This window comes from Heteronotia binoei, chromosome 2 (assembly GCF_032191835.1).
Source record: "Heteronotia binoei isolate CCM8104 ecotype False Entrance Well chromosome 2, APGP_CSIRO_Hbin_v1, whole genome shotgun sequence".
Classification (NCBI taxonomy): domain Eukaryota; kingdom Metazoa; phylum Chordata; class Lepidosauria; order Squamata; family Gekkonidae; genus Heteronotia; species Heteronotia binoei.
Window position 1 is genome coordinate 56,320,462 of NC_083224.1, and position 12,767 is coordinate 56,333,228.

At 38.8% G+C, this 12,767-nt stretch overlaps 1 protein-coding gene across 1 annotated transcript in view; it reads right to left on the reverse strand.

The window, feature by feature from the left end:
- RBL1 (RB transcriptional corepressor like 1) overlaps positions 1–12,767 on the reverse strand; it is a 54,340-nt gene that overhangs the window by 31,793 nt on the left and 9,780 nt on the right. The window contains exons 8-14 of the mRNA XM_060231022.1: positions 12,268–12,451; positions 8,933–9,099; positions 3,754–3,866; positions 2,559–2,662; positions 1,362–1,499; positions 615–779; positions 86–221 (exon numbers count right to left, since the gene is read on the reverse strand). Coding sequence (XP_060087005.1) covers positions 86–221; positions 615–779; positions 1,362–1,499; positions 2,559–2,662; positions 3,754–3,866; positions 8,933–9,099; positions 12,268–12,451 — 1,007 coding nt within the window. The remainder of the gene's footprint in view (positions 1–85; positions 222–614; positions 780–1,361; positions 1,500–2,558; positions 2,663–3,753; positions 3,867–8,932; positions 9,100–12,267; positions 12,452–12,767) is intronic.

Sequence of the window (12,767 nt, forward strand, 5' to 3'; positions counted from 1 at the left end):
ATCATCACAACTAAAGAGAAACATTTAATATCAATACTTTCAGACACAGAATATAATCAAATACAAGGCAAACACTTCAACATACCCCGCCTAAGATTTCCCCCAAGATCTGTCCGAACTTCTTTTACTCGAGGATGCACTATAGGAGACACTGGCATCATAGGCAGATGTCCTAGTCCTCTTCCCCCATTTCCTATTTCAAAATTACATGGGAATATTACCTGTAAAAGAGGAGGTAACAATATTTCAAGAATCAGGAACAATACTTCTATTTACATAGGATTTAAAAACAAGAGTATTGCACTAGGTGTTCTAATTTAAGAGCCAATGTGGTGCAGTAGTACTGAATGTCTGATTAGGACTGGATTTAAATTCCCTGCTTACTATAAAACTTACTAGGTTCTTTGAGCCAATAACCCTTCTCAGCATAACCTACCTCACTGGTTCATCCTGAGGATAAAACTGAATAAGAGGAGAGCCATCTATGCCACTGTGCATTGCTTAAAAGAAGGGCAGGATTAAAAACATATTAAAAATAAACTTTTAGCTGAGATATTTTTCCTGTTTCTCAGGAAAAAATATTTTTCAATTTAACTATTTGCCTGCTGACATACTTCTTCACAGGTGGGAACCTTGTTTTCTGATGCTTGGAGTGCCTCCCAAAGTGCAGAATCTTTTGTCCAGGCTAAGCTTTCAAGAATCTTTTCCTCAATGCTGTTGAGATGTTTCACCATATCTCTAGAGAGACCTTCTTCTGACCGAATGAAGACTTCAATCACCTTGAACAAAAGAAGGCAGTTTGCTCACTAATCCACAATGCAACTTGAGATTTTTCCCCTTACTTCTGTCTGAGTTTCCACAACCCAAACATTCATTTCTCTTGTCCACCAACTTTTCATTTTGGACATTATATATAACCTCAATATTTGAATGACAGTATCCAAGAAAATACCTTTTTACAGGACATAAATTTTGATTTTATAATATGAATTCAAGAATGATATATAGGAGAAGGATTTTTAACCTTTCCAGACAATGTGACTGTGACAACCATAAAACTTTCATTTGTATAAGCAGGAAGAAGGAAGGTCTTCCAAATGTAAACCATTTGTAAATCCAATTATTCCCTTTTTAACTAGTCTTCTTCCTACCTTATGCTATTTTAACACAAACTAAGCAATTATAATAATGTGTTGCTAGTCTGAAGATAAAACATGAAGTTTAAGTTAGCTTCATGAACTTTACACCAAGTTTTTTAGGGTTATCTCTCCAGTATGAAAGGAAAATCTGGGTCACCTGGACATTAGATTTATGTAGGTATACACCCAACATGATTTAAGATGTACTCCACTCATATTTACCTTATAAAAATAGAACGGTCTGAGGTTAAGAACTTCAATGATCCATGGGAACGTTCGTGGTGAACTATATGCAAACAGCACAATCTCCAAACAACATGCCAGCAGGGAACGATGGAAAATGTCCTGTTCTAAAAGAGCCTACAGTGAAAGATCAGAGAGAACAATTACAACCGATAACCATAAGAGATATGGGTAATCAGTGTGCCTTTCAGGGTCTACTACTAGTGAGAATGAGATGTATAAGTGGTTCTGAAAGAAGCAGCTAACACTTATGTGGAAACTGTTTTGCTGTCTTACAGCTCAATGACAACAGAACACACAGCTATGGATTAATAGCCCTGCTCCATTTCTGCTTGCAATTAAGTTCTCCTTTTTTGAAAAAGGTCTTTCAATTATTCTATTACAAACAATAACCATGTAGTAAAACCCAGTGCAATTTTAATAGACAATTTTTAAACAGACAAGCATTTATCTCTTTACAATATTAGCCCATTAATCCTTGATTAACACTGATTACAACAGCAGACTCTCAGTGCAACTCTACAAACACTTTCCTGGGAGTAAGACCTGCTGAAAAGATCTGAATAGAATTCTAACTTGACATGTTTAGGATTGCTCCCTCTGTAGATTATTAGGCATATGAACTATTAATACAAGGAACAAAAACAATTTGTTCTAGAAATGATATACAAGGACTAATACAAACAGAAGAAAATATTAATTAAAAAGACTAATAGTGTTATTCAAGATACTTCCACACTAGAATATTAATGCTGATGGTCCCACAGGAAAGACCAACCCCACCCCAATCCCCAGGGGAAGAAATTAGGTCTGCAGATTCTTTTATTCCTGGCTAATTAGCTGAGAAAGCTGTAATGAAGATTACATAATTAATATATATAGTTGGCTTGCACTGTTAGGTCATAGTCTACCTAGCCAAGTACTAACTCCCTTGATTGGTAGCAGCTCTTCAGGCTTTCTGGCAAATTCAAGGCCCTTTTAATGGGAGATATTGGAAGTTGCATTGGATCTTCAAAATATATCTACCACACAACTACAGTATCTCCTACAATTAAAGCAGCATGGTGTCAAATGCTGTCTTATGAACAAGAAAACAGTATGAATATTGTGGGCTTTCTAAAATATTAAATTTACAAAGGAAAGCTTTCCATATTTTTCCTCCTGTCATCTACTTACGGTCATGTCTTTCCCATGCAACCTTCGCATTTCCTGTATCATTATGGTCTCCAAAATTTTATAATACAGAATTTCTGCCAATTTAAATCGGTTTACAGCAAAATCTGCAATTTAAACCAAATGTTCATGATGTCGTGATTTAAGAGTTTTATATAGTTTATCTATCATATCACATTTTCTCCCAAAAGCTAAGAAGTCTGTGACTTTATACTGAAAAAGAGAACATCAAAAGGTGCAAATGTAAAGAGCGAAATTCTGGAAATAGTGCTCATTGAGTACACCAGGACTTACTTCTGAGAAAATGTGCATAGGACTGGGTTGTAAATATTACCTAGATACTGTGTGCTATTGAGACAATGCAACATTTGGGCAAATACAAAAATACTTACATAACAACTTACGTTTACAGAAATGGTTGAACAAATGGTAGTCCTCACATGAGTGAGAGAGAAATACAGAAAACTGTGTTGATTAGTGTTGGACTAGGACCAAGGAAACCCAGGAGCCTATTTGTCTATGAAGCTCACTGAGTAACTTTTGGACCAGTCACTCTTTCAACCTAAACTACTTTACAGGATTGCTGTGACAATAAAATGGAGAAGAGAACCATGAGCTGCTTGCATGACAAACACAGGTATATGGGACATCTTTCTCCAACTTCCTTTCTACAGTAATTTCAAGGTAAGAGCCTGATGCTATTCCTGGAAAGATACCAGAGCTAGTTGCAAATTATCAGGTTCTACTTCATATCTGATTTAGTGATATACTTTTTTTGTCCTTTAATTGACATTAAGAATTAATGGTAGTGTTTCAGAAGAATAAAACACTAACAACCTTACAAAAATCTTCTTCACCCAATTAAAAAGGGATGTAGAGAAATAAAATATACTTTTTAATATCCATTTTCTACACAAAAATTCCATTATTAAAATCACAGTAGGTTGGATCCTAGAGACCTGTTCTGCTAATGATTATTTTCTACCAAGGCAAGGAACCTTCCAACTGTGAAAAAGCTTGCTGCATCTGGCAAAGGCTTCTTTCCACTAGAAGAACACATGGCCAACAGCAGAGCTCATCACTAGGATCAAATCATTTATGCATCATGCATCAGCCACTTTTTGCAAATCATGCATTTTGACAACTGGCTTTGAAATTTGTCATGTTTTCTATTTCCCTCCCCCCCTTCCAGTCTTACCTATGTGTGATCCGGGCTGGTCATCAGTCGACCGAGTGTAGCACTGGCAGAAAGCTTCGCCAATCTCTCTTACTCTGTTTGTGATGGTTTCAACTGGGTTGCGTACACAAGATCTGTAGTAGTGCACACAAACACACACACACACAAACAATAGAAAGGTTCTTACATTTGAATAATACATTTTAATGTATCATCTTCTGTGTACCATAATTTTGGTAATAATTAATATTCTCCTTTTTGCATTTTAACATTCTTAAAGGTTTACAGACCAACAAGAATCCCTAAACATTTTTGTCTGTTGGGTTGGGGTTTTGGGGGGGGGGGGGCGGGGTGGTTTGCCCTTCATACTTCCCATTTTGAATTGTAATCCTGCCTTATTCTAATCTTTCACAATCATCTAAGCATAAACATAGTTTAAATGAATAAATTCATACATAAGTACTTGTATGTTCTAATGGTAACAAAGTACGGAAGTCTACTGTTCCGATCCTACCATTCCCTCCTTTATGCCACTGTGGAGAACTAAACCTCAACTAACTACTAAGTGTAACTTGGGTCTGAAGCCTGTACAGCCAAGATCCTGTGCAACCAATCACCAATTCCTTACCAACCAGTTCTGGACAACTGCATGACCATGACCTGAATACTGGTTTGAGAATAAAGAGTTTATTAATATTATTAACACTTATCCCACAGTTTTTGCCACTGTACCAGCAGTTTAGAATTGAAAATGAGAATAAAAATAACTATGCAAGATCCCTATATGACTAATAGTGTTGGCTTGCCATCTTGGCTTCCTGGTAAGTTAGTTCATTGGCTTTAACTCCAACATGTCCTAGAATAAAAACAAACCTAAAGAAAACCTTTTAACTATGAAAATACAATAGGAAACAAAGGATGCAAGTTGAAGATGATCACTGAAGTTAATAAAGAACTGCAACCATCCATACACAAATTTTCTGAAGCACATGGATGTCTTGTAATTGAAGACTAGTGAATTTTCAGATTTTTTTTTTTGCAGGATTGGTACTCATTACATGGCTTGCAAAGAACCACATTCACAATTAAAGACTTAAATGACTACTGAATGCCTTATGCGTGCCACCTAGAACAGACATATGTATTAAGACCATAGGAGAAGTCGTTGGATCAGACCAGTGACCCATCCAGTCCAACACTCTGTCACATAGTGGCCAAAAAACCAGGTGCCATCAGGAGGTCCACCAGTGGGGCCAGGACACTAGAAGTCCTCCCGCTGTTGCTCCCCCTCCAAGCACCAAGAATACAGAGCATTACTTGCCCCAGAGAGTTCCATCTATACCTTGTAGCTAATAGCTACTGATGGACCTCTGCTCCATGTTTATCCAATCCCCTCTTGAAGCTGTCTATGCTTGTAGCTGCCACCACCTCCTGTGGCAGTGAATTCCATGTGTTAATCATTCTTTGGATGAAGAACTACTTCCTTTTATCTGTTCTAACCCGACTGCTCAGCAATTTCATTGAGTGCCCATGAGTTCTTGTATTGTGAGAAGGGGAGAAAAGTACTTCTTTCTCTGCCTTCTCTATCCCATGCATAATCTTTTAAACTCCTGTCACGTCACCCCTCAGTCGACATTTCTCCAAGCTAAAAAGCCCCAAGTGCTTTAACCTTTCTTCATAGGGAAAGTGTTCCAACCCTTTAATCATTCTAGTTGCCCTTTTGTGCACTTTTCCCAATGCTATAATATCTTTTTTGAGGTGTGGTGACCAAAATTGTATGCAGTATTCCAAATAAGGCTGCACCATCAATTTATACAGGGGCATTATGATACTGGCTGATTTGTTTTCAATTCCCTTCCTAATAATCCGCAATGTAGCACTGGCCTTTTTTATTGCAGTTGCACATCGTCTCAACATTTTCAGTGAGTTATCTACTATGACTCCAAGATTTCTCTCTTGGTCAGTCTCCACCAGTTCAGACCCCATCACCCAGTATTTATAGTTAGGATTTTTGGCCTCAATGTGCATTAATTTGAACTTGGCCACTTTGAACCTCATTTGCCACATTGACAGATCCCTTTAGAGTGCCTCACAATCCTCTCTGGTTGTCACCACCCTGAACAATTTAGTGTCATCTGCAAACTTAGCCACTTCACTGCTTACTCCCAACTTCAAATCATTAATGAACAAGTTAAAAAGCATTGGACCCAGTACTGAGCCCTGCGGTACCCCACTGCTTATCACCCTCAACTGTGAAAACTGCCCATTTATACCCACTCTATTTCCTATTAATTAGCCAGTTTTTGATCCATGATAGGACTTGTCCTTTTACTTTGGAATGCTCTTCCAGAAGCCATACGGGCCCTGCGGGATCTGTCTGCGTTCCGCAGGGCCTGTAAGACCGAGTTGTTCAAGCAGGCCTTTGATGCTTGACAAAAATATGGCTGCCACCAGACATCACACAGAAAGCCGGTGATCACTGCTTGGAATTTAATGCCGCTTATAATATATGGATTCAGCACTATATAATGGTTTTTAAAAAAAATTGTAATTGTAATATGCTTTTAAACTGGAAAATGTAAATTATGGTTTTATATATTTTATTGGTTTAATTGTGTAGATGATACTGTGAGCCGCCCTGAGTCTGCTTGCGGAGAGGGCGGGATATAAGTCAAATGTAATAAATAAATAAATAAATTACCCCTTGACTATTGAGCTTACCTGGAAGCCTTTGATGAGAAACTTTATCAAAAGCTTTCTGGAAGTCAAAGTAAACAATATCTATTGGGTCCCCTTTGTCCATGTGTTTGTTCACTCCCTCAAAGGACACTAACAGGTCAGTGAGACAAGATCTTCCCTTACAGAACCCATGCTGTCTCTTTCAATAGCTTTTGTTCATCAGTGGGCCTACTAATTCTCCCGACCCTTTAATAATGGTCTCCATCAGCTTACTCAGTATTAACATCAGACTGACTGGCCTGTGATTTCCTGGATCACCTCTAGAACCCTTTTTAAAGAAGGAGGTGACATTAGCTACCTTCCAGTCCTCAGGAAGGGAGGCAGATTTTAATGAAAGATTACATATATTTGTTAGGAGAACTCTTGGATGTATGCCACCTGGACCTGGTGATTTATCAGTTTTTAAATTAAAATTGTCAGTTTAACCTCTGTCCCAGAAAAATTTTAAAAACACTGATTTGTAAACATCTAGAGAATAACTTGGTGTAAGAAACAGTCAGCATTGATTTGTCCCTAATAGGTCTTCTCTGGCTAATCTCATTTCTGTTTTTCATCAGGTGACAGGAACGGTAGATCATGGGGGATGCCAGGAATATTGTATATTTGGATTTTAGTAAAGCATTTGATAATGTTTTCCATGATGTTCAGTTGGCAAGTTGGACTGCTGTGGGTTTGATTTTAGGATGCTTACGTGGATGAGGAACTGGCTGAATAATCACACCCAAACAGCGGTAGTTAATGGCTCCTTGTCTGATGGAAGAGTAGTATCTAGTGGGGTGCCACAGGGTTCAAGTTTTGGGCTCAGTCCTTTTTAATATTTTTATCAATGCTCAAGATAAGGGTGTGAAGGGACTACTCATTAAATTTGCAGATGACACCAAATTAGGTGGGATAGTGAACACTCCAGGATATAAAGATAAAATGCAATTATAATTGGATACATTGGACAGATGTGAGCACGATGTGATTTAATAAGAGATAAGTGCGAAGTTTTGCACATGGCCAATAAAAATGCTATGTACACACACTGCATGGAGAATACTCTTCTGGGTAGTAGTGTATGTGACCAGGATCTTTGGGTTTTGATGGATTGCAAATTGAGTATGAATAGCCAGTGCGATGTGGCAGCAAACAAGGCAAACTTGATTGTAGGATGTAGCAGCAAATGGATAGCATCTAGAATGTACAATGTGATAGTAGCACTGTATACTGCACTAGTAAGACCTCATTTGGAGTACTGTGTCCAGTTCTAAAGGCTTTTCTGTAGGAAGGACACAGAACTCTAGATTAGGTGTAGAGGAGCACAACGAGGATGATTAGGGGGTTTGAAGACTAAGACTGTGGGAATTGGGAATGTTCAGGCTGGAGGTTGAGGGGCATATGATTACTTTTTTTAAGTATTTGAAGGGCTGTCATTTAGAGCAGGGGTCCCCAACCCCCGGAACGTGGACTGGTACCAGTCCGTGGCCTGTTAGCAACCGGGCCATGAGTTGTATAATTATTTCATTATATATCACAATGTAGTAATAATAAGACGAATGGATTTTTATCCTGTCCTCCACTCCGAATTTCAGACACCCTCTGAGGTGGATGGGGCTGAGAGAAGGACAACTCTGCAAGAGCTATGGCTTACCCAAGACCATTCCAGCAGCTGTATCATCTCGAAATCATCCCCCCCGTTTGTGGAAAAATTGTCTTCCACAAAACTGGTTCCTGGTGCCAAAAAGGTTGGGAACCGCTGATTTAAAGGAGGGTAGGATGCTATTTCAGCTCGTAGGGGAAGATGAGACTTGTAATAATGGGTTCAAATTACAGGTGGGGAGATATTGATGGGACAGTAGGAAAACCTTTTAACAATAAGGGCAGATCAAAAGTAGAATTGGTTGTCCAAGGCTGTTGTGTGTTCTCCCTCTGTAAAGTGTTTAAGCAGACATTAGACAGTTATTTGTCAGGGATGCTTTAGGTCATTCTGCATGGTGCAGGGGGTGTGAATGGTCTTTAGGCACCTTCCAACTTTTTGATTCTATGCCATATCATAATTTACAAAGCTCATTTTCAAATGCATTTTACCTTCTGGTATATTAGGAAGGCTACTGTTGGGGTTTTTTTATTATTATTGTTCCCCAAGTTTAAAGCAATGAACTACTTGACAACAATTAGAAAGAAGACATAAAGTATACATCAGCAGGTCCTAACAGAGCCCTGACCTGGATAGCCCAGGCAAGCCTGATCTTGTCAGATCTCAGAAGGTAAGTAGGGTCCACTCTGGCAAGTACTTGGATGGGAGACCTCCTTGGAATACCAGAAGTCAGGAGGTGGTGCCAGGATTTATTCAGCCACCTCCCTGAATATCCTCCAAGCCCCCAGTAGGGGTCAGTCACCAGAGGTCACCATGACTTTCAGGCGCACACACACACACACACACACACACACAAGGTCTTAACAGAGAAAGCCCACTTACTCAAAAGTAGCTAGAAGCTGTTCACTTGGTGCATTTTTTAGCCCTGCTACAATGCTTTGTAGCCGGCTTACACTTTGTGTTGCAGAAGCAACTGGAGTAATTACTGCTTCCTTCTCTCTCAGGTATCTTCTGCCAGTCAAGGGAGTGGAAGGTGCAAAAGATCTTTCCTAGCAGGTCAAAAGGAAACTTCTGTAAATGCTTTGGTTCACTGTTATGTGTACAAATCCTATTGAAACTCAGATGAACAACTACAGACTGTAATACCACAACTACATCATCTCCAATTTATAAACCACTAGTTATTGAAAGCGGAAGCAACCAGAGTAAGGCAATGTCAAATGAAACATAAAAATCCTCACTCCTTGATGGAAGATGACAACAGAAGGGGACAGACAAGAGTTCCAGAGCTTTGGTGCCATGACCAAGAAGACTCTCTCCTGGGCTGCCACCCACACAATCCCAGAAGACAGCAGCACCCAAAGTAGGGCCTCTGAAGATGATAGTAGTGGTCAGGCAAGTTTATAAAGGAGTAGGTGGTTCTTCAGGTATGTTGGTCACAAACAATATAGGACTCTGAAGGTCAAGACCTTGAATTGTGCCCAGAGGCAAACTGGGAGCCAGAGTAGATGGGTCAACACTGGAGAGATATGGTCCAGTTAACATCCTGACTGCAGCGTTCTGTACCAACTGAAGTTTCTGAACACTTCTCAAAGGCAGCCCCATATAGAGCAGATTATAGTAATCTAATGCTGAGGCATTAAATAACGTGTAAATTCTTAGTGCTGCAACATCTTAGTGAGCACATTCAAGAACACATAAGAAATATGTACACATTATAATTTGAACTGAAAAAATATAGACCGATTTCCCACTTACCTTACGCCGCTCTCATGTTTGTCTTCTTAGCGCAGCTTCCTTCCGATTTCGCACTATCTGCCCCGGGGCTGCAGCAAATGTCAGTGTTTTTGCACAGCAAACAGAAACTGCTAAAACCCAGTTTCTGTTTGCTGCATGAAAACACTGACGCTTGCTGCAGCCCTGGGGAAAATAGTGTGAAATCAGAAGGAAGCCACGCTGAGAAGACAAACCTGAGAGTGGCGTAAGGTGTGTGGGAAATCAGTCAAAGTTTCTTTTATAGACAGGGCCCTCTGTCAAAATGTAGGAATTACTAGACCTATCAATATTTCAAAGAATTATTACTCTCTTCTTTTGTCACTCTCCCTTTTTTTTTTTGTCAGAGGTTTGCACCTTCCAACAAACCATTATTTTATATTTTCTACCACCTAGGATAGTTTCTTCAAAGGTGATAACATCAAATTTCCATAAATATGTATAGAAATGACGCATACAGCAATGGGATACAATAGATTTTTGTTCATGCATACTGAAAGTTTAATTTTAGGTTGAAAGTAAAATTAAACAAATAAAACCAAGAACAAAATCAGGGCCAGATAAAATGTATGGGTGATCTTTCATACTAAGCAAGAAAAACTTCAGAATGTGAAACACTTTATCAAAACAGAAAGTGCACAGTCTGTCAGATTTGCATTTAAACAGATCTGCATCAATGCTATCTTTTTCCAATACAGTAAATGAAACATTTTAAATTAACAAGTCAATTGACTTATTGGTCTTGTCTCCCAACATGCAGATAAGATCTCTTAAAATTTACGTTTTTTAAAAAACAAAATTATGGCAATGCTTAATACAAAGTATAACCCCCCCCCCCATTTTATGTTGCTTGTTTACCTCTGACTAGCAGTATGACCAGGTAGACTACTCTTTGAGGTTTTTATTCCATAAAGAAAATTCCTTTAAAGAGATTTCAAAATATCTCTGCTCATCCCCCAGAAGTAATATATAAAAGCTATGTCAGTTGATGAAGATTTTACATGACCAAGAGCCAGTGGCTACTGGTAAAGTTTTGAGTTGGTGGGGCCAATTTCTTTTGCTTATGTATAATATGCATCACTGCAATAGTTGTAGTGTTGCATGTGTTCAACATGCGTGTACAGTTTTCTTGTTTGTGTGCATGTACACATTTGGATAACCACGGTATGCCAAACAAAAGCCCTTCAGTGGCACTTCCCCCAGTTTTTTTTCAAAAGCATTATCTGCCACTCTAGCAAATTACAACTGAGTCACTTCATGCATTATCACACTAGATCTGATATTTGTGTATTTAAATTTTTGTAAATTACATTAGGCATACTTTGAGGCCAGGCAAAATCTTTTTTATTTGGGCACAGAAGCACATTTGCAAAAATTAGGTCCAAGCAGCTGAGAAGCAAATGGTAGGAATTCACTAAATCATCTCCAATCATGCTGAAATTACCTTTTAAAGATACCAAAAGAGGATAATCAGATCTACAGTTAGGTAATTCATCTTTTTCAGTTTTACAACTACAAACTCCACACCAACTGGTTCTGTCAGACTAGGACCTAGGACTCTCGTAAAAAAGGCAGGGGTAATCTGTTTATAATTGTGCCTTGTCTTTCTAATATGGCAGCTCACTCCTATCTATGGTCCTGCCCTAATAGGAAAAGTCAGCCAGTTGCAAGGAAGCAGTATCTAAGAGGTATCCAAAGGCCTGCCCTACCAAAAGCTTACTGTATTTACGTGACTGGCTAAAACTTGCCTCACAATGCTGGTAGCCTCAGCAGCCACTGGATGAAGAGTGATAATTCTCTAAGAAGAGCTGAGAAACAAAACAAGAAAATGGGCCCGCCCTACATTAAGAACTGTTGCAAGGGAGTCTTGCCACATGAGTCTGTAGTCTGCAGGCTCCATCCGCTTGCCCAACAGCCTCAGAGAGGAATGAATGAATCAACTTACAACCAGAGACTCAGACATGAAAGAGAAGCCGTGGGATTGGACAACGGGATGAAAAACAGAATTGACTTAGCCTAGGTCACACAGAAGCTTTGAAAAATTTAAAACAATAAAGTCTTCAAATGCATCTTTTCTTTTTTCTTAGAGAAGCTAAATCCCATTTACCACTATGGTTGAGCCTCCACTGCTAACAGCTGTACTAAAAGCAATCCAGAGTTATTTGTAGAAAGTGAAATTACTTGCAGGAGCTCAGAATAGAACAGAAATATAAGACACCTTAAAGTATATGCAAGACATATTCTTCTAACAGTAAAGAGTGCAACACACATTATGATAGTTCATCCCATAAGATACTTAAGAAATTTTGTTAAGAAATTATACTCACTGCTGTTTCCTAGGCACTAAATCAAAACATGCAGGCAATGACTAGAATGAAAATACCTGATTATTCTTGCTCTCACAAATAACTGCAGCAAGAACACTATTCCTAAACACATTGTACCTTCTCAAAATGCTGTTGAAGATGGCACTCCACATGAATTCTTGTTATCTTCCCCCCTGATACTTCAGTATGAAACTTTTGAGGAGTTCCAATTTCCTCTTCTGCATCTGCTCCCAAGAAAACTCTCTCATCAAAATCACCTACTGTCAGAACATATTCTTCATATTCCTTATTCAGTGCTTTGCTGAAAGATAAGGCACACTGTTAGAAAGAAGTTGACTAAGATACCAAGTTGACTTATCTTTATATTTTATCTGTTATATACAATCTCTCTCTCACACACACTATATATATCTTGAAACCTGTAAAAGTACAAATTACTTTTGATAGGAATGGAAATGGAGAAAAGCATAATCAAACAACAAAAACAGCCCTGTTAAATGTGTTTCATTTTACAAAATGTAATTAATTTAGCAGGGCCAGCAGGATCTGAATGAAGTTGCGAAGACAGGAGGTAAGGCACTGCACACATGCTGATCAACTGCCCATCTCTGCTTTGT